General features: G+C 39.9%; 1 protein-coding gene across 3 annotated transcripts in view; it reads right to left on the reverse strand.

Moving 5' to 3' along the window:
• Nucleotides 1-24,442, reverse strand: part of PDE4D (phosphodiesterase 4D) — a 247,314-nt gene that overhangs the window by 31,210 nt on the left and 191,662 nt on the right. For all 3 annotated transcript variants that reach the window (XM_015652860.2, XM_015652859.2, XM_015652858.1), the window contains one exon: nt 11,798-11,910. In XM_015652860.2, coding sequence (XP_015508346.1) covers nt 11,798-11,910 — 113 coding nt within the window. The remainder of the gene's footprint in view (nt 1-11,797; nt 11,911-24,442) is intronic.

Consider the following 24,442-nt stretch of genomic DNA (forward strand, 5'->3'; position numbering starts at 1 on the left):
GAAAGAAAGAAAGAAAGAAAGAACTCTTCCCTCAAGAGTAATTAAGGCACAGTTTCATACATAGCCACACTATTGAAATGACAGTTTGTAATAAGATTTAAAACTCACCATCTGTCCTCTCATTCTGCCTCTGATCAGTAAGGCAGCTTTAGTTTTCTACAACTGGGACATTTTTCAAGCTCTGATAACAATTTCAAGAACAAACCAAAACTGCCTATGTACATCAGCATGCTTTTATTTATATATTTGTCTATACAATCTAAAAGACACATGAGCACAAGAATAGTATCTAGCTGAAAAGACAAAACACCACAACATAGTTATCAAACTCTTTTTCTTCCTGCAGATTTATTTTATCCCAAGAGCAGCTTTATTTTGTATTGTCATTCCTATAACCTATCTATCTTTCACAGGCCTAGGGAAATAAAGATCAAATTACAGATGTATATTCCTCACCACAAAAAAGAAAATAAAAAATTTTTAGCCTCCAAATGCCAAGGTTTGTTTTTTGCATAAATTTTTAGAGTACTTTATCATCTTGTATTTAAAATTTAGTTGTTGCATTTTTTAAATAGATGTATGTTCTGAAAGCTGTGCTAGAAATGCCAGGCTCTGATTAAATATAAAAAATTTCTTCATACTGAAACCTTTTCAGCAACAATCAAGAAGAGATGCAGAAAATCCATCTGGGATAGAAAATGTGCATCAGTTTTTATTGAAGGTAAGAAAGGGAGATAAAAACTACCAAATTCTGAAATGCAGTCTTACCTGGGTCCAATATTCAGGCACTCAAAACTTTGGCCATGCTTCAGAGTACAGGAAAAATAAAGTAATTTTACTGAGAAATCTGAGTGCTGGGCTTTAAAGTTTATGTAGCCAAACAGATATTCACTGAGGAAAACTTCCTCACATTAACACATGCTTATAGGTTTTACAGCTAAAACTTTCATTGCAAGCAAACAACAATTAATTTAAAGGCACTCTTACAGATTTCTTTTTTTTTGTTTGTTTTTAAGCCGTTTTCTTGCAAGCAGTGTATAGCAGAAAAACTCTGGCATGTACACACAGAATAGCTTTGTAAAAGCATCAAGGACACTTTCTGGCTTCTTGCTGAGACACAATAGCCTACATTTACTACAAAATGGCACCCTCATCTCTGCTTGTTGCTTTGGCCACAGCATAGGTCAGGCTTGCACTTTTTCCCCTGGACCTGTTTGTTTAGGAAAGGCCCAGGCGCTTCCTATCATGGTGCCTGGATCAGCAGGGCGAGCATTCACAGCAGCAGCAGTAGCAGGAGCCGGCACCCTCTGCCGAGGAGATCAGCAAGCAGCAGAGGGCAGAAATGCAGAGGAATCCGAGCACTCTCCCTGCAACACCAAACACAAGGTCTGCTTCGACACACGTTGCATCTCATGCAAGAAATGCATCTGGATTAGGCTGCAGAAGTAGTTTTAAGCTCCAGTTCTGTGCGGCAGCAGAAGCTGAACAGGGGTGAGTTAAGGGTAAGAAGGAAGAATCCCAGATAACTAACTACAGGTTTAGAAAGCAAAATAAACACTGTGTTTTGCAAGGTCTCTAGTACCTGTGTGTCCCCCTGGTTCTGAGATGCTGCTATTGGACCTCAAAGAAGTGAGCAGTTTAATTCAAATAACAAGAGTAAAGAAACATCCTCACAAACATGCTCATAATTAACCTTCAAATGCAATTATTTTATGTCGTGTTTCATTCACCCCAGCTACCAAACTGAAAACATTGTTTCATGTGTACTTTTACAGGAGGTCCCTTTGTGCATGGGGAAAGCACAGCCAAAACCAAAGTGCTGGAGACACTCATGCTACCCATCTTTTTTAAGGTATTGGGATGTCCCCACTGTATAGGAGGTAACAAAGTCACCTCTGCCACTCTTGTGGCCATAAAGCTTACCAGCAACAGCCAAGCATCACACTACTGCTGACATACTCAACACCACCAACCACCTGTACAGCCAGCAGCAGGACATTTCCATAATCATTTGCAGAAGCACAAAGCAAGTTTAATTTTTTTATTTTTTTTTATATTTATCAAATCTTTAAAAATACAAATTCAAATGTTCCTTGTATTTGCCATTACTTATCACGGTGACAATAAAGTTTGGCAAACACATCAACTACTCAAAATATTATTATGTGTATAAAAAATGTCAGTTTTCTAGTCTGTCTTGGAAATTTTTCATTAAAACATACTCAAAGATGCTCAGGTTCACAATGTCTATCCAGCAGCCTGCTTTTTATTTGTCTCTCTTCCATAGACCCTTTTTTACTCTATTAGTGAAAGAGCACTATCCTGCTATTTCTTTTTTTCTTACACTAAGCTCTACTGTGCCTTCCACTCATTGGAGTTGCAGTACTTTTTCCATGTCCCAGGGGTGAAGTTTTTAGAAATGTTGCTGAAGAGTATAAACTAAATGAAACCTACGATGTTTATCCTTCCTTTTTTCTGACCAGCTTTGAAAAAAATCAGCTGTTTTCTTGTGTCAGCAAGTACACATGAATCACATCCTCACTTTCTAAAAATTGCTCTTCATTTCGATGATCCTCTGAAGCACCAAAGGGGGCGGGGGGCAATATATCATGAAAAGTCATTGTTCCTACATAAAATAACCCTTCCGTTTATATTTTACAATGCTCAGTATAAACCACTACATTGGGAAAGAGTAGGAAAAAATATCTGACACCTTCATAACTAGTCCCTGTAACTGAAATAAGTTTTTAAGTACCAACTGGTGTAGGGGTTCTGAATCTATTCATGGGTATCAGTATAGAAAAAGAGAACCATATTTTATTATAGAATTCTAACTACCCAGTTTGAAGTCCTCTTCTTAAAATTTATTTATGGTAAGTAAATCATCATTATTGCTACTCATTTTGCTCTTGGTCATTAGGAAAAGACATCTCTGCTATAACTGCTAATTCTGATCACAAAAACCATGTTCATGAAAATATTGGTATGTCAGATGGCAGCGTGAAGTTGTCTGTAACCCTGGGTAAAACAACTGCTTTAAGGCTCTACAGTCAACCTTGAACACAAATCAGATAGCCTGGTTTAAATACCTTAGTGCTTGCTTTTACAGGTCCTCTAAATCATGTGAACAAATTCAATTAAAAGCCACACATCTTTATATACATCAAAAAATACTCCCGGACATACATATCTGAGGAATGTGACTGATGTAGTGAGATGGTTAAGACATTGCAGTTAACCATATGTGCTTTCTGTAAGGCTTGGCTGTTTATTCCAGAACAAAATTAACATTGACTTCGTTTTGCATAAGCCAGCAGCCTTACTGGAGTTCTGAGTGGAAGGTTTAGTTGATGGTATTGTCTTGCTGTGGGATCTTATACAAGTATTCAATCAGCTCATTTTCATCAGCTGGCCATATATAAATGGACTACAACTTAATAAAAGCAGGCTGTTTAAATTTTGTTTCTAGAGTGTCAGAAACAAAATTAGCTTGGTTCAGTGTTGCTCCACTGCTGGTGATTGGAGATGGTACTTCAGTCTGTGCAGCTCCTTTCCAACACCTGGAGCAGGCAAACAGAGAGAACAACAGGCAGAACCTGGACTTGCCCTAGCACAGCAGTGTCCCCCTGGGCTGAAGACCCAGATGAAGTGGTGGTCCCTTGTCGCAGCACATCATGCCCACCAGGCACAGAACAGGGCAGTCACAGGGCAGGTTCACCTCTGACCTGCTCACTTCCCATCATGCCTTAGCTTGCCTAGATTCATCTTTGAAACTCACATAGGGACCAGCTGCGAGTTAACCAGAACAAATTTCTACTGAGATAAGCTTTATTAAAAAACAGGGTTTTTTTTTTTTACCAAAAAAGCAGTTTATTAAAAAGCAAACAAACAAACAAAAAAAAAATCACAGACCAGGAAATACCCATCTACAACATATTTAATCCTGGTAAGTCTCCTAAACGTGTAAAGTTTTAGCAGTTGATACCAAAACCCCTACTAATACAACTGAAACAGGAGAACAGTTTCTTAGTACAGTGTCTTTATGAGACAAAGTTTGAAGTGACATTTCAGCAAGTACCACATTTGTTGTATTAAAACTTCACGTATAGATAGAACCTGCCTCTAACTGGAAGCACAAAATTGATTTAAACAAAAAATAAAAAAAAATGGCCACTGCTTTCCTAAATTCTTCATATGTTACAGTCTAGCATTGACTAAAGCAGCATGCTACCAGAAATACAATGACAGCATTCTTGGCTCTAAATACTGTCACAAAGAGCCACCAGTATTTAGATACTTTTCATAACTTTCAGTTTTCATTAATACCACCTTATTACTAAGAAGGAGGATCTTAGATACTTATACTCGTGTTGAACCTTTCCAAGGAAGTTTTGGAAAAACTTGTAAATGACAAAAAAAGGCACAATGATGTCTGCATTTTACCTAAATAATTCAACTCCTGGAAAAAATTAATAGTTTTAAAATCTGTTATTACGGTGGTTGAAAAAAATGTTGTTTTCCCACATTAAACCCTAGTTATTTACTCTGTAATATTTTGTCTGTATTCTTCTGTCCCATTATGCTAAAGGAAAGAATCTTTCATACTGCAGTATTTCCTATAATTAAAGTGGCTAAAAAAAAGGTCTGTTTGTATGTTGGCATGGATCATTTGTTTATATTTATGGAAAAAAATTATCAAGTTACTAGGCACTGGGAAGCTCTGCCATCTTAGAAACAGATAAAAAGCAGAAAACTGTTAAAATATAGCAACCCTCAGAGAGGCATAATGCCTCTTTTAGACATCTCTTACACCCAGGACCTTTCAAAAAGCAGCAAATGAGAGATGCAAAAACTTATTTTTCCTCTAAAATTTAATATGCAAACTGGATCTGTGAGATTAAAAGTTCCTATCTTATTTTTGAGCCTTGAAATACCAGTGTTCCTTCTATCAACTGTTATGTCTATGAAGTCTAGGCTCCTTTCCACCAGTGCAGAACTGGATAGCCTGTGCATGACAATTCTGTTTGAGAGGAGTCCCAAAATAAGTGGAAGGGGCTGACCCCACCACAGATTTATGATGTTTTGAAATCACAACTGCCGGCTTGTCATGCCCCAAGGAGGCCAGTGATTGCCACCTTGTATGCACACAAGGAGTAAGGGCTACTTAGAGCTCAGTTGCCTTGAGCCTCACTCACCACATTTACTATCCTAGCAGAAAAACTATGTTTCGTGATTTTTCTCATTTGGCAGCAGCCCCACAGCCCCTATGCAAGCAGCAGGACTTGTACAGAAGAGATTCAGCCACAGCTGAAGTGGCACCACAACTCCATCCACTTGTTTCTGAGAAAATGGAGGTGTCTATAAATGATAAGGAGGGGCTGGTGCAAACCATGTGCAGGAAAGAAAGTTTTACCCTTTATCTTGCTGCAGCACATCCTTGTACTGCATGTATAGCATGTGAAGTGCTATCTCCTTTTATCTTTTTATATATGCATATATGTACACTTCACTCATCACTGCAGTTGTGCAAGGGCAAGTCTGCTGCCCTCCAGAAGCAGGAGTAGTCTTACATGACAGCAAGTAAAACTGTGTACAGGGAACTATACTCAAGCCCAGAGGTGGCTTCAGTGAATGGAAAGTGAGCAGTCTTCCTAGAAAACTAGTCCTTCCTTACCTCCACAATACTTTAGCCCTTTCCTTTTGCTATAAAGGACAACAAAACTGGGGAAGCCATACAAGTATGCATTAATTAAAATTCAGGCTTGCCACTTATCAGTATGTCTTTACTTTGTCACTGTACAAACTGAAATCTTTAATGAATAAAAAATTTCCCGAACTGCACTGAACAAGCAGTTTCTTGCTAACAGCAGCCCCTTAATCACAATCTTTATCACAAGCAGCACTCTAAAGAGCTAACCAAATCCTCAGATTTTCTTTGAGAGATTTGAGAATTTAAGACTAATTTGAGAATTTAAGAATTTTAAGAATTAAACTATCATGTCAGCCAGTCAAAGGCAATGGCATTGCCAGACATTATGTAAGAGAACTGTCACATAACAAGCCCTATATTTACTCATCAAAACAACAAGTTTATTTTCTACTTCTATGTTTCCAGTACTTATTTTTTATGTACAGTAGCTAACCCAAGTGAATCCTCTTAAGTGGATATGACATATTATCTTGTCCCTTAACTGGAAACAGGTCAATCTAACCAGTGGCAGTGACAGAGGAGATAATTTTACTCTGGCTGAGCTTCTACATTTGGGAAAAGCATTGCAAAAGAATTATGCTTTTACATAAAAAAGGTAATTTCTGAAGAGAAGCTCCTTACTGTGCCATGAACCCATCCCTAAAGCTGGAAGCAAGAACACAAAAAAGACAACGCTAAAATCTAGTCTGTTAACAAAAGACTGAGTCATGTTGATTAGTTCTAGACACAGCCTATCTAGGACTATACAAAAGTACTGGCCACCACAGCACTTAAGCTTTTTCACAGAACAAGACAAAGATAAAACAGATGAATTGACTAAATCAGAAGTCAGTCTGTCATCAGCTCCATTTATTCTGGGTCTGGGTAAACTCAGAGAGCTACTGTCAGCCTGGGGTAACACAATAATGCTTCTCCATTCAGTGGGGGCTTTTGTGAAGAGCTGCCAAGGGGCTCTGTCCCTGCTTTTTTCACCTCAGAGAGGGTCATGCTGGAATGCTGGCAGCAGGGCTTTCCTGGGAAAACACAGTGAAGGTAACACAGCACCTCTGTTTGAAGCTGTTTAGGGTTTACGCATGGTCCATTATTTCACCTATGTAATAAATTTAGCCTCACCCTTTCCCCAGTTATTATGTTAGTCAGCTCCCCCTTCCCTGTGTAAGCTTTTTAGTGCTGAAAAGATGAAAAGAAAAATACTTTTTAGCAGCAAGAAAATGTGATTACAAACCAACTCAAATTAGCAGAAGAGGAAATGTTAAAAAAAAAAAAAAAACAACTGAACAGATTTCAAGTTGCCTTCAAGTATCATTTTGGTTTATATTAAATATTTACACTTTTTTTTTTAAATAAAGTATCATTAAGATTATTGTTTGACTGTACATAGTGGATAACAACTACAGGACTATAAATATAAGCCATATGTTACATTAGGGTAGTCTTTGGATGTTAGCTATTGATAAAATTGGTGCTTTGGATATTTTTGAATCACCGACAAAAATCTCAAAATTTTTTTTAGAAAGTAACTAGCACTAGTAACTGCCTGTAAATAGACTTCTACTGTAATCTGTAAGCACTTGCATATACTGGTATACAAGCTGGACAATTACAAGAAATTTCATACTGAAAAAGTAAATCTGTAGTTAACATATTCCAACTAAATGAAATAAAAAATTTCTTGGCTGTGATATCTGAAAGAGATTCCTGGAAAAGGGTATTCACTTGCACTTGTAGTGGGAAAGAAGTACCATATGAATAACATCCAATAAACTCTTGCTCTTTACCAGTTATTAACAAATCCTGCAAAAAACACCATCCACTACATCTGACAGAAAAATGACTCCATTTGAAACTTTTCCCATGTCTAAGTCCAGATACTTAGACACATAAGAGCACCAAAAGAGATGCTTGCAAAATCACAATTACAGAAGTGAAAATACACTTTTGCAAACAAGTTTCATTATATATACTCCTTCATGTTTGACTAGTCAACAAATAAAGCTGTCTAACACACAGCAGTTGCTATAGCTTTATTACTGGAATTTTTAATTTGGGTATTGTCTATTGCAGAATAACTCTCAGAACTGTAAGCTAGGTAGTACTAAACTGCATGCTGAAATAACACAGTTCTCCTCCCAGAGAATCTAGAATCTATTAAATTTTGCTTTAATCTTATTTAGCAGGAAAAAAAAATAGGGTACTACTCATTAAAAAAAAAAAAGAAAACTATTAAAAAGAAAAAAAGCAAAAAATAATCACTCTGCAACTTGGAAATTTTAAAATATCATTTGCTTGTATATGTACATCAAAGTGCAGTTCTCTTGAAAGTAGGAAATGATAATCAACAAGCTCGTAGCCTCCTAAACCTGGTATTTTTCAGGAGATATTACTCACAACTCAGTTTAGCAAAAATTGATATGGGTTAGGATCTGTGGAAATCTGAATAGCTAAACAGTGGCATTTAATTATGCTTTGGGATCCTATCTTTAATGACACAGAATTGTAAACTATTTCCTAAAATAATTTTTATCTGTTCAAGAAAGCATTACTCAGAAAAACACAACAATACTACAGTCCATTGACATGAGATTCAGATGATTCAGAAAATCAGAAACAGTTCTCCAAAAATGATAGATATTTTAGTCAATTTTCAAAATTTAAGGTGCCTCTTATAAATTTGTTTTGGAGCTGGTCAAAACTTTAGAGGGTTTCTAGAGGAGAACGAAGATGACAAACTTTCTGCACTTTTAAAAAGCTGGCTTTCTCTTGCTAGTACCCAATTTCAGAAGCTAGCAATTTAAGAAAACACCAAGCACTGTAAGATTCATAACAACACAATGACAAGTGGCAATACAACTACATAATATGTCCTTTCAAAATCACATTGATTTACAAACTATGCCTGTGTGTGCACCAGAAATCTGTTACTTCACATGCACTGGATGCAGGCATTTGGAAATCTTTTTATCACAGGTATGGCTGGGAAATGGGGATTAATCTGGATATTACAGTCATACTGATGTAATGTAGGCAGCCAAGCATCACAGCAGGCTACCTACAGAACAGACCTACAGACTGTTTGCAAAGATTTTGGGTTACTCTTAGTCTCACTACATGCTGGGGCTCATCCAGAGGTTGTGGATAGCACCCTGTCACTAGTGCCTAAATCAATTTTAAGCTGGGAGAAGTACATCCTCTTAATTATCTGCGTCATTCCACTTTCTGTCATCCAAAGCCATGGGCTGGCATGTCATAGACTACTGCTAATTGAGCATGAGGGGCATCTAAACAAAATAAATATCCCTGGATTGAAATATGCTAATGCTAGTACTATCAAGCATTACAAGAGTAAAGGGATTCCAGCCAGATGAAGCCAACAGTTTAGACTGATCACTGCACAGAGAAGGACTGCAAATAAGACTCACTGCCTGGATTACTCCAAGCATTCAGTGCATGAAATAGTGCTCCCACTCTGGCTTTTTCCTCTACTATGGCAGCATTTCCACTGTGGGCAAAAGTTCTTACCTGGTGCAGAGTTCAATTCTTATGCCACCTCTTATGTCTTGCATGTGATCACATAAATAAGGAAAACTAATACTGATGAAAATGCTATTGCATACAAAATAAAGAGGAGAGAAATAAGTAAGGGAAGTAGCTGAAAGTCCAGGGGGAAAAAACCACCACACCAACAATCAGTCAGTCTCGTGGGCTGTTTCTTTGAGGAACCCAGACAAAAAGAAAGAGATAAACAGTGACAAACTATGTTCTTCTGTACCATCAACATTCCTTTTCCCGAATTTCTCATCTGATCTTACAGGACCTTCTCTTCAGATAGAGAACAGAGTACTCTTGCATGTTCACTTTTGTACTGAAGTCTATGTTCTCAGCTTTCTCAAAGCTTTTTCAAAGCTTTTCTACTTCAGTTTCTCAATAAGCTAGTACAATAAATAGTATAATTTACCTATATGCCTCACTGAGAGGTCAGAGTTTGCAGTTATATTACAATAGGAGGTATGCATAAATGGGTATGTTTCAGTAATCAGAATTGAATCAGAACTGAAATTATTCTTTAGAACAACTTGCTGTACCCCTGAAACTAAAATCCTCCTGCACTAATTTTTCTCAGCCATTGTATGAGCTTGCTGGTTTATATTCAAAATTGTTCACATGCACAGGTTTACACTTTGTTTTTATTTTTGTTTGTCTGTTTGTTTTTAAATACCTTACCAACCAAAACAAAAATCTCCCAAATGAGCACTGAAAGATGACACAAATTTGTATACAAGGATTTAGATTTCCAAAAAGAGAGCAAAAATGCTTACTTATTCAAACAACTTCAAATAAAACATAGTATCAAACTCAGTAACACCTCTGAGTCTACTACCAGATGCAAATAAAATTTTATTTTTAAAATGTCCTCTTTTTGTGAAAATCATATTTTTCCACTATGTTTGGCAAAACTCAAAAAAACATTGATTTGCAGTTAATTTTACTTATTCTAGCAACAGCTTGCTCTCACTTTGCCCCAAATACACAGCATATTTATTACCTATTATTATCTTTTATAGGGAGTTAAGAAATGAATACTTGAAGAAAATTAAGCATTTTGTGAAAGAATGGTTATACAGACACCACAAGTCAGGAAATCAACAGGTGTTCAAACTTGTTAGCAAAGAAAGACCAGGTTGCATGTGCCGGTGCGATCTTACTCCCTTTGGAAACAAAGTCTCAGATTCATATAGTGCTGAAACAGCCGAGGAAACTCTTCACTTTTTAACTTACCGATGCATGCACAATAGGTACTGAGTAACAAGATCTCTCAGGTGCAATAAAAACTGAAAATGCAGTTCTGAGAATATCAAAATGCCAGGCAGGGAACCCTTAAAACAGAGATCAAATTGGTGCTAAGAGTCTCCAAAGCCAAGAAAAGCATGGGGAATATTACGTTGTGGGATTAAACTGCACAAGTTTAATAATACTTCATATCTGACATGCAGGCATACTTCAACAGGAACTTAAAAACAGTCAATAAACAAAGAGTAGATACTTAATAAGAGAAGTCAAAGCAAGACAGTAGAATGCTAAGAAGGCATAAACTGAGTCAAAACAATTATTCACCAACTTAAAATATTAATTACAACTGAAATGGTTAAAAGATGCTAAAATGTCATCATCTGCTTTTGCAGACATAAGAGTAGGAAAACTAGCCTGTATGATTAAAGCTTTCTTCTCATTCCTAATTGTACATGTTGCTGTTCAAGTACACATTTGATGAAAAATATAAAAATAAATTTTGAAGTCACACAGCACTTTTATTAATTCACCTTAAAATAACTATTCCAGAAATGTACCTGCATATTCCTTGCAAATCAAAATCAGGAAAGAAAGTTTACTTATGAATGAAGGAAGTGGAGACTTAATCTCAAATTGCAAAACCAAAGCACATACAGACCATAGCAGATCCTGGCACAGAGCTCCCAGATAATGCAAATCCTCAGCTTCCAGGATGCGAAGGAAGTGTGCACTCTGTTGCAGAAGCACACCTCTGGATGTAGGTGTCTATTGTGATGGCACTTTGGTTGAGAGCGTGTTCTTTCATAACAAATAGCATTATGAGAGCTGTCATCGTCATTGTTTACAAATAGAATCCACCATACAGCTCCTCTGGGCTCAAGAACTATCTTTATCACATTTCATGCTACTTTATACACCGTTTCTAGGAAAGATCCCTAATTCTGTATGGGGTTCTGTGAAAAGAAAGAGCAACTGAAGAGATTATTGCCAGCAGCCCTGAGCAATCTCTTTTTGTTTTTAAACTGACACACACTAGAAAACAGTGTAGTTTTACAAGACCTGCATAACTTTCACAACTTGCACTGAAATTTAAAAGAACGGTATATAAAACCACAACAGAAGCTGCTCCCGCTCCCAAACCAACGTTTGGGCACTGCTTGCCCGTGTCAAGCCTCTGCCCGGGGCCGCTCGGCGCCCTGGCCCCTCCGGCCCCCCTGGCCCTGCACAGCCCCGGCTGCCGCCACCCCCGGCCCGCGCAGGGGGGAGCGGGGCGGCGGGGCCGAGCCCGCGGGTTCCTACCTTGTTCGAGGCCATTTCGCTGACGGAGTGCCTGGTCTGCAGGGTCTCCAGCTGGTCCAGGCACCAGTCCAGCTCCTCCATGGTCTCGCTAGCCAGTTTTTGGTAAGCCTCCTCTGCGAAAAGACAGGGAAAGGCGCGCTCAGTTGGCAAGAGTTTCACAGGGCTCAGGGGGAGCGCCAGCGCGCCCATCCTCCGCTGCCCGGAGCTCGGACACGGGCTCTGCTCCCTCATTCTGCCGGCGCGGGCAGCGGTCCTGCCCCTCCGCCGGGCCGCGCTCTGCCGAGCCCCCGGGGCGGTCCGGGCAAGCAACTTTGGTCCTGCAGGGCTCGCCCTTTGCCTCGGCTCGCCTCCCCGGGGCCGCTGCCGCCCCGCAGCGCCGCCCCCTCGAGGGAGGCGTCCGGCTCCGCACCGTGCCCCGGCACCGCGGCGGGGCAACCTCACCTCTCCCCGGCACCGCACCGTGTCCCGGCTCTGCACCTCTCCCCGGCACCGCACCGTGTCCCGGCTCTGCACCTCTCCCCGGCACCGCACCGNGGCACCGCACCGTGTCCCGGCTCTGCACCTCTCCCCGGCACCGCACCGTGTCCCGGCTCTGCACCTCTCCCCGGCACCGCACCGTGTCCCGGCTCCGCACCTTTCCCCGGCTCCACACCTCTCCCCGGCTCCGCACCGGGTCCCGGCTCCGCACCTCTCCCCGGCTCCGCACCTCTCCCCGGCTCCGCACCGCGCCCCGGCTCCGCACCGTGTCCCGGCTCCGCACTTCTCCCCGGCTCCGCACCTCTCCCCGGCACGGGGGTACGGCTGCTGGGGGCACCCACACCACCCACACCCCGCCGGCAGAGCTGCTGAGCCGTCCTCCCCGTCCTTCTCTTAGCTACCTACCGCGGCACCATCAGAAATTAACGGGTTAACCTTTACAGAAGCGTGTGGAAAGGTGTAAGAGCACATGTAATCGTAACAACGCTGGCCCGCCGAAGAGCCAGTTGTCTGAGGAGTGCTCAAATAACTGCAGCCGTATTCGCTCTAACCCAAAGCCAATGTGTGTGTGTGCTAGAGCAGGCACGAAGTATTGCATGTTGGCTGTATGCACAAAAGAACTGATGAAAAAGTTTTGGAACCGGGCATAGGAACACAATATGAGAAACGAACCCAATAATGTTATGGAAAACCATGGTTTAACCAAAATTGCTTAATATTCAATTGGAACCAACTGTCTTACAGAAGTTTCAGTTACAGACAGGAAGACATACTCTTCTTCAATAACTCCCCAACAACAGGAAATCTGTCAGTATGCAAATAATTTTAGAAAAATAATCCAATATACAAAGTGCAAGCCTCACCTACCAAGCCTGGCTATTTTTTATTCTAGTGTAGATCTGAATAGAAGGCAAGAATGCTCCTCAACACTGAACTCCGAGCTGAGTGTGTGTCAGCCCAGGTATCCTGTCTTGCAAGCTGTGTATCTGAAACATCAAGTTCTGAAACTGCTGGCATGGACACATCTAGATCAGCTACATGCAAACATTACACCAAGGCAGAGAAATGTTTCTTCAGTGGGCTTGTTATGGACATCTATAACATCTCCCTTGATTTGTTTCACATCTATAACATCTCCCTTGACTTGTTTCACATCTATAACATCTCCCTTGACTTGTTTCACATCTATAACATCTCCCTTGATTTGTTACACATCTATGACATCTCCCTTAACTTGTTTCACATCAAATTAACCTTATTTTCAAAATGTCAGGCATGCAAAAATCAGGAAAACAAATTAACTAAAACTCCTTTTCAGATAAAACACCCAACATGGACTACTGCCAAACAGCTCGGTGCATTGCTGTACAGTATCCTGGGTACCAGACCTGTATCTTTTTATGTTTCTGAGCACATGCTCAGAAACTTCAAGTTCCCTCACAACTTTTAAACTTCTTTTGGCTATTGCATAAATACTTCACAATTTTGTATAAAGTTCACTTTCATCTGAAAAAACAGTAGCACAAGAAGTTTGAATTGAGATGAATTGGCAGAATCATTTAATGAAAATTTTGTAGTGCTTTCCACTTCAATAAACACATCAACCAACATTCAAAAAAATCCCTTTCCATTAAATTGTAAACCCTGTCATTCAGATGCATACTTACTACAAATGCTGTCTCATCCAAAGGAATTCCCTGGCCAATAAAGTCAGGATTTCCAGCCTGTTTATCTATTGAAAGAGAATCAATGATGGTCTATAATACAACACACATCACAGATCACTAGTTCTTGAACACAGTAAAACAAATTTGTATGATGTTACTTTCCTGCTAGCCTGAAGCCTGCCCAACAGCAATTCTTGAAAATCAGATACTGGAAACCACATTTTTCTTAACAAGATCTTCCTTCTTAACATCTCTTCCAGTATTTAAGAGAGTATGTAGACAAGGTTTCCTCCCAAGAAATATGAAAACAACAAAATAAACTCAAGGGATACAATATTCAGGTAAAACTAATAAAATGCTCAATTTGCTATTTATTTAGCAAAAATATATACATTACCCAAAGCACCTCATTCAGTAATCTCTATCTTATTCAGTAATCTTTATCTATTCACCTTCCCAGAACATCTCAAAGCACATTAGAAAGAAGAATCCATCACTCACAAGTACCTCACCCTCAGGATGCTTCTCACAATCTCCCACTTCGAACTGCCACACTTCAAGAGTCTCTGACTGCCGTGGGGACCCGACTGACCACTCAGACTAAGTAAAACTCTGATGGCCAATGCTAGGCTTAAGACTTGCCGGACTTGGCACCACCTGATAATTCTTAGAACTCAGAGCTGTCAGACCAATCTTAAATGGAAATAAAAGGTTTTCTAAATGATGGCAAAGTACCCATCAAACAAGCACACCTGCAGTTCTGAAGGGCAGAACAACCGTAGGAAAGCTTTTTCTGAACAGTACCAAAGCTCTAAATTTGGCCCACACTTTTGTTGTTATACAATGTGGTGGAAAATGTTGAGGTTAACAGCTTTTCAAGTATAACACTCCGGTGCCACTAAGCTAAGAATAAAAGAATAATTATCAGCTGTGCAGCTTTGAGAGCCTCACAACACTGTTTCTGACTTCTCTGTTACCTCCAAGATAGCACACTGTAATTAGATCCAGAACTGATCTACTAATGGGTTTTTTAGTTTTAGACACATGATCAAGCTTCCACACCCCAATGATGAAGTCCTAAAACAGATTAACTTCTGTAAATGTGTGACAGGCATCTTGAAATGTCAAAGGTTCTTTTTTATGTCTCATTAGGCCCTAATATGAGGAAGAGAACATTTTAACACCAGGTGCTTTAAGAATTTGCATGTTATTTTGTATATGCTTTTACAAAAAAAAGGAAGTGACAGCAAGTGTTCTCTTTTCAGTTTAAAGATTGCAAGCAATTCCAATATATGTAGCTTTCAGTATGGTACACAGGAAAAAAACAAAACAAAAAAACAACAAATGAAAGGCTAGCAGAAAGAAAAAGCTCTACCATAATCATTTGGCTCTGCACAGCTATTTTTTTAAAGAGCGTTCTGTCTGTGTTTATAAAAGACTTGATTCTTAGCACAGCACCTAACACACCACCATAGATGGCTGCACTTTAATTCACATCATTATTTGGGAACAATTTCTGTTCAAAAATTTTGAAGGGAAAAAATTACTATATGGCAATACTTATGTAGAGTGTCCACTTTATGTAATGGTTTTTCATGATTTTCATATAGGTTGTTCTGCTATTCCTGGAGAACAAAAAGCAATATTACACTTTTCTACTCAAGTAGAAAAGCACTATAGTGTATTTGTACTAATCTTTGCAGTATTTTAATGAATTTCAGAACAGAAAAATCAAAAAATAAGTAAAGATTCTTCACTGTTTGATCAGTTGAGATCAGATGCTAAGAGACTGGAAAAGAGTTGACTCAGCAAGCACACAGCGAAGGGCTTTGACCACTTGCCTTAAAATGGGAGTGTCTTGGAGGCAAGACAAGAACTCTGCCAAACAGTGATGTGATCCAGACAGTCTTGGCATGTGTACTGTCTTTTAGAGCTTCAGACTGCTGGTAGAAGCTCTGAAAACCTCCAGGCTATTCTAGATGAAATGAAGATCTGACCAGAAAAGGAAGGTCAAAGCAGGTGTGTACCCCCTTATAAACAATATTAAAAATAAACTGGTAACAACAGATGAGAAGAAAGCTGAGGTACTCAACAATTTTTTTCTACCATCTTCATTTCTCTCTTTGCACACCTCTTGAGAGGACTGACAGATGGATAGGGACCGGGATAACAAAGTCCATTGTAAGGGAAGATCAGGTTTGTGACCACCTAAGGAACCTTAATATAAATATGGCACCCAATGGGCTACATCCCAGCTAAATGGCTGATGTAGTTACCAAGCCACTCTCCCTGGGGTTTGGAAAGTCATGGCAGTCAGGTGAGAAGTCCTTTTGACTGGAAAAGGGGAAACATTGTGCTCATCTGTAAAAAGGATAGAATGGAGTACCCTGGGAACTACTGACCTGTCAGGGTTACTTCTGTGCCTGGGAAGATAATAGAAGAGATCCTCCTAGAAGCTGTGCTATGGCACAGGGAGGTGATTTGAGACATCAGCAGAGCTTCACCAAGGGCAAGTCCTGCCTGACCAATCCAGTGGCCTTCTCTAGTGGACTGACTGCATCAGTGGACAAGGGAAGGGGTGTGGATGTCCTGGACTTCTGTAAATCCTTTGGTATTGTTGCTCACAACATTTTGCTCTCTAGATGGGAGAGAGATGACTTTGAGAAGTGGACTGTTAGATGGATAAGAAATTGGTTGGATGATCACATCCAGAGGGTCATGGTCAAGGACTCAAAGTCCCAATGGACATCAGTGGCAAGTGGTGCCCTCAGTGGGACCAGAGTTATGTAATATCTTCATTGGTGGCACAGACAAAGGGATTGAGTGCACCCTCAGCAGATTTGCTGATGACCCCAAGCTGAGAGGTGCTGTTGGCACACCTGAAAGATGGATGCATCCAGAGGGACCTGGGCAAGCTGGGAACATGTGGCTCATGGGAGCTCCATGAGATTTAATAGACCAAGTGCTTTTGCTGCCTCTAGGTTGAGGTAATCCTAGGTTGTGGTATCAGCACAGGCTGGGGATGAACACATGGAGAGCAGTCCTGGGGAGAAGGACTTGTGGGTGCTGGTGGGTGAGAGGCTGGACATGACCCAGCCATGGGCACTCCCAGCCCAAGGAGCCAAACGTGTCCTGGGCTGCACCAAGAGCAGTGTGGGCAGCAGGGGAAAGAGGGGATTCTGCCCCTCTGCTCTGCTGTGCTCTGGTGGGATTTTACTTGGAGCACTGCATCCATCTCTGGGGTTGCTGGTAAAGACAGGACATAGAACTGCTGGAGCAAATCCATGGGAGGTCACAAGCATGATCCACAAGTGTGATCAGAGGGATGTAACACCTCTTCTATGAGAAAAAACAGAGTTGGGATAATTTAGCTTGGAAAAGAGGCTTTGGAGTGACCTAATTGAGGCTTTCCAGTACCTGAAGAAAACCTTCAAGAGAGATGGAAAGGGAATTTTTACAAGTGAATGTAAAGGGGGAACGGCTTCAAACTGAAAGAAAATAGGTTTAAATTAGGTATTGGGAAGAGGACTTTACTGAGAGAGTGATGAGGCACATGTTGTCCATAAAAGTTGTGGATACCCCATACCTGGAAGTGTTCAAAGCCAGGCTGGATGGAGCTCTGACCAATCTGGTCTGGTAAAAAGTGGCCTTGGCCATGGCAGGGAGTTTAGAAGTGTATGATCTTCCAACCCAAACCATTCTATGATTCTACGATCTACTGTGAGATTCAGACCCTGGACATCGTCCCTGAATTTTCTGACCATCTTTTTGCTCTTCAGCCTACTGTAAGCTTGAAGTTTGGAGCAACAGAATTGCAGAACCAAGACATTAAGTTTCTTTTACAACTACAATTTCAAAAAATCCTCAGAGGTTCTAATCAAGCTTTTTTTTTTTTTTTTTTTTTTAAATGAGGATGTTCATACTTACCAGGATATAATAGGAGGAAAATAATAAATTCCAGTTATGCTCAACCTGTTATTTTTTTTTATTATACTTACATAATAAAAACAGAATGCATAAAGAATTGTACAAGCAAAACACACATTAACTGAGGTTCTAGGGAAAAAGACACTTTTGTTCCTGAAACACTTTTTTTATTTCTCTCACGGTCTTAGAACAAACCAAATATCTCATATAACAATATCTCTGTGTACTAAGACTCTATGTCAAGGGCAAAAGGATGAAAAGTATGTGTTTATATTGTTCTGAAACCAGTTAACAGGAACACTGCAGATATCTAGGAAGAAGCTCCTGGGCTCTTGGAACAGGTCTGTAACAGTTAGTTTGAGTAAATAAAGCACTTCTGATTCCGTTAAATAAAGAACTGTTATCATGAGGCTCTCACTACGTGGTTTGGTTTCTCTGTGTGGGACTGCTAACTTGTGCTGGCTTTTTTTTTCCATAATGATTTTATGTATTTCTTGGAAAAATGGTCTGGAACAAAGTTACTCATACTGATATAATTTGCCCCAAAGTTTAGAAGAATTTCAGTATGAAGTATTTGCAAATTCATCTAAACAAACAGTCTTAAGATGCTATAGTAAGGTGGAATATCAAAAGTGTCTTCAATCGAAGCCAAGCAGAAAAACATGCATTCAGTATGGACAGTATATTCAAATAATTTACTGCCTCAGTGAAAAAACACACCAAAATTTTGCAGTGTGAATGTTTAAATCCACTCTTTGCTATTATCAAATATTCAGCAAGGCCAAATGAATGTTCTTTTATTACCATCCATCCCTTCCCATTGCTCCCTTCCTTTCTGACCAATTTGGGGAAATACTACGACATTCCTTACTCCATTGCCTGTAAGAATCTGCCAGAAGGACCACTGTCACTTACTACTGGCAAAAAGAAGTAAGCCTTTTCATCAAGCAATCAACATTTCCAAAAATGAAGAAAAAGTGGGAAGCTCTTGATTTTCAAGTAGCTCAAGTAGCACAACGTCCTTTTAATGTATTTGCATTGCTTTCTTTTCCTGAACAAACTGCATTTTGAGAAAAGGTCTGTTTCTTTTTAAAATCTCTTTTTCTCCCAACAGTTGTGAAAGAGTTGTGTCAATTCTATTCTCTGGTGGACAAATCAATAATGGATGCATTTCTCATGTTGCTTCTTATCTATTTTTTGTATCATAGAAAAAATATTTCTTCTAGTGGAGAGGATATATCCTCAAATCAGTTTTCTCTGTAAGCCAGTATCTTTCCAAGAAGGGTATCTGCTGTTGAATCAACACAATGAGAGAAGTGAAAGATTTTCAAAGTGGAACAAAGTCAGAGCCAACAGGCCTCTGAATAAACTACTGGATGTTCCCTCTGAACATTGCAAAACTTTTACTGCAAGGGTGACTGAACACTGGCACAAGTTGTGTTCTGTGGAGCCTCTATGCTTGTAAATCTTCAAAAGCCATCAGGACATAATCTAGGCAATCTGCTCCAGCTGGCACTGCCAGGATTGGACTACGTGGCCTTCAGAAGTCTCTTTCAGCTCCAATCATTCTGTGATTAAATTAGCAATTAAAAAAATAAAAGCCATTTTTGCAAAAAAGCGGGTGGCTCAAATGGCCATGCTGCCATGTTTGCAGTTCTGTAATAGTCTTTGTCACTGCTAGAAGGGATCAAAGGACATTACACTGTTCCAATCAGGAACTGAAGAGCTCATTTCATATATATTACTATGGACATTACGATGAAAACAAAAAATACAAATCATTAAATGTAAATGTGTAAAATTTCACTATTAAAAAGATAGTCTTGTTTTCGTGCTCTCTTAGGACATATAATCTGAACACGAAAGAACAGCTCAATTTTTTTTCAAAAAGTGCCCATTAGAAATCATCAACTTCACTTTTAAGCAGATTACTATTGGTTTTGCCTGAGATGTCGATAGCTCCAAAACCTAGAAACTCTGTCCTGTAGCAAAATGTTTATTATCAACTGGAACTTGCTTAGATCAAGCTGAAATGTGAAAATTAGGGGTTCCATCTGAGAAAGAATTTTATTATATAATTTTGGTTTTGATTGTCCTTCAGAAATTTTACAAATACACATTAATATATCACTGTGGAATAGAATAAAAGTTATCTGCAAGTACCAAAGCAAATAAAGTCTGTTTCCTTAAGCTTTTGTGTCTTTGTGTGGTTGACTTGACTGCTGAACTTCCTGACATGCAATGGTGCAGACTGAGCTCACACTATACTAAAAAAATATAAATGCCAAAGTTTAAAAAAAGCTTAATCTTCCGTTGCTAAAACACCTGAGTAGAATTCCTGGTGTCTGATAAAGTGGGAAAACTGAAAACTTTTCATAAGCTAAGGCATTCACTTTAGCTATTCTTCATATAAATCCTCTGGTGCCTAATAAGAAATGCACTGAAACTGCAGGTTGTGGGGTTTTGTTTGTTTGTTTGTTTAAAGATGGTGTTAATAGGCTCTTCTATAAATTTGCTATTTTTGCATGCTTATACTTAATAAATTTAATAAATCACTACCTTGCTATCAGATTTAGCTGGCAGTGGTCAGTGATTTCAGAAGTTAAGAGGTGGCTTTTGGTAATACACACCTATTTTCTAAGGGAAGCACTCTGAAATGTCCGACTGTTTTTGGTGCTAATTCTAATTTGAAATAGATATGCATGATATTGCTACAATAAACTTAAATGATGGCAAGAGTGAGCAGATAGAGAGAGGCTTTCTCTCAGAACCTCAGGTATTGCAGGAGAGAAGAAAGTTCTCAGCCTTGCCCCTGCTGTGTAGTAGGAAGAATGCTTTCTTTCCAACAAAGCAAAAGGAGAAATATAAGAACATACAACTTCAATCATCTTCATTCCTGAAAGCAGAAGAAAGGGCAGTAGCATGAATGAAGTTTCCTTCTTTCCTTTTGTGAAACTGTTCTTCCCTCCACACACAATTAGTTGTGTTGTATTTACACAGCACAGAGGAACTACGCTTTCACACTCTTCCCTAAACTAAGAACAGAGGCAAGTGGTAAACATCTCTTCTAGTTTCAATATTTATTTAGTTTCTAAAACTTTGTTCCCAGGTCAAGTGGTGTCTGAATCAGCTTTTGGGTTAGAAGCACATTCCTTATCACTGGACTCTCATGCCCTACTAATGACAATGGAAAAATGTGAAATTCTTGTCTGAATGGATACTCTTGACAGATTATTTCCAGTGAATGCATGGTGAATCAGATCCTTACTATAAAAAAAAGTACAGGTATCTCCTCCATCTCTTGTAAAATTCCGTACTTCTCCATGACAATGGTGAAGAAGTGAATAATCCTATTGTCCACAAGTTATAAGACTAAGATGGTAGATAAACTCTGGTTTTAGTTGGGTAATTCTAATGGATCTTTTACTATTGTCATAAATATTTTTATAATATCCTTGTTTTTAGCACAGCTGATAATAAATATACTCAAAATCTTATTCTAGTAGTACTCAAGAGATGTATGCAGGATTAGATGGTAGAAATCAAAACTCTGTGTCTTCTCCCCTAGTATTTTATTCTGTTAATGTTCTTCTGGTATGAATAAGTAGGAAGCTTCTCCCCTTTTAAGCCTGCAACTGATCAGTATAGTTTTTCTTCTCATTTTGCTTTTTGTCAAGTAATATTAATTAAAATACAAAACACCAAATTGAACCATGGAAGTGATCAAAATATTTTTTTGAAGGAAGGAAAGGAAGGAAAGGAAGAGAAAAAAAAAAAGTAACAGTTTTAGCCCCAGTAAGAAAATTCAGGGGTGGACTTCAACATTTCCAGAGACTGCATTTTAAAATCAAAATAAAAATGTCCTGAAATCAGGGGGCCAATACCACTTTTCTCCTGAAGAATTAAAGCATCAACAGCTGATTGAAGCAGAGTTCCTCTACATGTTACTGGTGAAATCAGTTCACCCAAACGAAATGTAAGTCTTTCAAATTTTTTCAGGGAAGCATAGGCGTTAAAATGAGTCATTAATTAAAATGCAGGTATTGGAAAATAAGACAAACACAATTTTTAAACTATATTATTTTACAACCTTTTTTGGCTTTTTTATTTTACAGACTGCAGTTCATCATTAAATTTGTGCAAAAATGCACTACTTCCAATTGTTTTTGGAGGGAAGACAGACTGAGTAACATGAAAGAGGAAAATGATAGTTTGAAATCAGGTATTCCATAAACTGGCAAGTAATTTTAAACAGGACTGATAAAGACAGTGAAAGAACAGATTAAGAAGATGCATGATGGGTGAGTGACATTCTTCTTGAAAGCGGCAAATTTAAAATACTTCCTGTGAGGGCAACCCAAACTCACAGCATCCTTTTCAATGCAAAAGAAGCTTGCTTATTCAGTTTATCATTGCAATTTATCAGTGAAGATGAGATAGATCAGCGGTGTATGTCCAAAGTAACAGGAAGTGGAAGTTCCAGGGAAAACATGTTGATCCCTTCATTTCAACCTGCTTAGTCTCTTCTGGGGACTTGTGCAATTAAGACTTATGCTAAAGGTCCTTAGAAGAAGTATCTTTTAGGTTTGCATGTCCAGGTTTTGGTAGCAGGGGGGGATACAGGGGTGGGTTCTGTGAGAAGCTGACAGAAGCTTCTTCCATGTCTGAAAGATCCAATGTCAGGCAACTCCAGGATGGTCCCACCACAGGCCAGGGCCGAGTCTGTCAGTGACAGTGGCAGTGCCTCTGGGATAATGTATTTGACGGGCTAAATGCTATCGTGCAGAAGCAGATTGTGTTCAGAAAAGAGTGGGGCAAGGACATGTGAGAGGAACAGCCCTGCAGACACCAAGGTCAGTGCAGAAGGAGAGGCAGGTACCAGAGCTGAGGTTCCCCTGCAGCCCCTGGTGCAGACCATGGTGAGGCAGCTGTGGCCCTGCAGTCCATGGAGGAGACCCATACTGGAGCAGCTGGTTGCCAGAGACAGCTGTGACACCACAGGAAATCTGTGTAAAGTCCTGGCAGGGACCCTGTTCAGCACCCATGCTGCAGGAGCAGGCTGCACCTGAAGGACTGCAACCCTTGGAAGCGCCACATGCTGGAGCAGTTTGTGAAGAACTGCAGTCAGTGGGAAGGGCTCACATCGGGGAAGTACACTGAGAGCTGTGTCCCATGGGAGACACCCCATGATGGAGCAGGTGATAGAGTCCTGTCTTGAGGAGGAAGCAGTGACAGAAACAATGTGTGATCAACTAATTATAACCTCCATTCTCCACTCCCCTTCAACACTGGAGGGGAAGAGGTAGAGGGAACTAGGAGAAAAGTTAAGCAAAGGAAATGGGGGACAAGGTGGAAGGGTGGTTTTAAGATTTTGAGATTTTAAGATTTGGGTTTTAATTCTCATTATCCTACTTTGATCTGATTGTTAATAAACTAAACTAATTTTCCCAAGTCAAATCTGTTTTGCCTGTGATAGTAACCAGTGAGTAATCTCTTCCTGGCTTTATCTCAGCCTGTGATCCTTTTGTTATTCTTCCTCTCCTGTCCAGTTGAGGGGAGGAGTGATAGAGCAGTTTGGTGTCCAGCAGCATGCACATCAAGGCTATTGTACCTGCTAGAGGGAAGTTCCCCACATGAGGAGTTAAAAAATACCAAATATAGTTATGATGAGAATTTTCCTTGATTGCTTTGGAAGTCATTGTGAATGAATGAAATCAATGAAATTCAATGAAGAATATAGGAGCTGATTGAAAAAGAATGATTAGCTATAAAACAAGAAGAGAGGCTTTTTGGTCAGATCCAGACTGAGAAATTTTCCAAGGGGAAAATGTTATCAACTGGAGAGTAGTCATTAGGTTATAAACCTTTTCAACAGGAAAAGAACAGCAGCTAAAACCCCAGATCCAATGATTTCTTGTGCATAAGTCCCACTGACTGCAACAAACCAGAATTTCACTGAAGAGTCACTCCACAGAGTTGTCAGGAGTTATAAAAGGAGTGATGAATAGAGGTTGTAAAATAACAGTGGTGGTTGTGTTTCCTTTTTTGATCTCTTAAGGTGTGGCCTCACCAGTGCCCAGGACAGGGGGACAATCCCTGCCCTGCTCCTGCTGGCCACACTATTGCTGAGCCAGGCCAGGATGCCATTGGCCTTCTTGGCCACCTGGGCACAGCCTGGCTCATGTTCAGCTGCTGCCACCAGCACCCCCAGGTCCTTTCCAGCCACTCTGCCCCAGCCTGTGGCACTGCCTGGGGTTGTTGTGACCCAAGGGCAGGAGCCAGCACTGGACCTTGTTGAACCTCATACTGTCAGTCTCAGCCCCTCTAGCTCAGCTCTCCAAACCCATCTGTAAAGCCTTCCAATACTACCACTCAACCTGATGTGGTCTCCAAACTTACTGAGGGTACACTCAATCCCCTAATTCAGATAATCAATAAAGATACTGAACAGGATTGGGCATAGTTCTGAGTCCTGAGAAACACCGCTAGTGGCCAGAATCAATTAAAAACTGATAATTTAAAAAGAAATGCATACTCATTAGGAACAAATACATAGCAAGCTTGAACAAATAGC

Source organism: Parus major, chromosome Z, assembly GCF_001522545.3.
Source record: "Parus major isolate Abel chromosome Z, Parus_major1.1, whole genome shotgun sequence".
Taxonomy (NCBI): Eukaryota; Metazoa; Chordata; class Aves; order Passeriformes; family Paridae; genus Parus; species Parus major.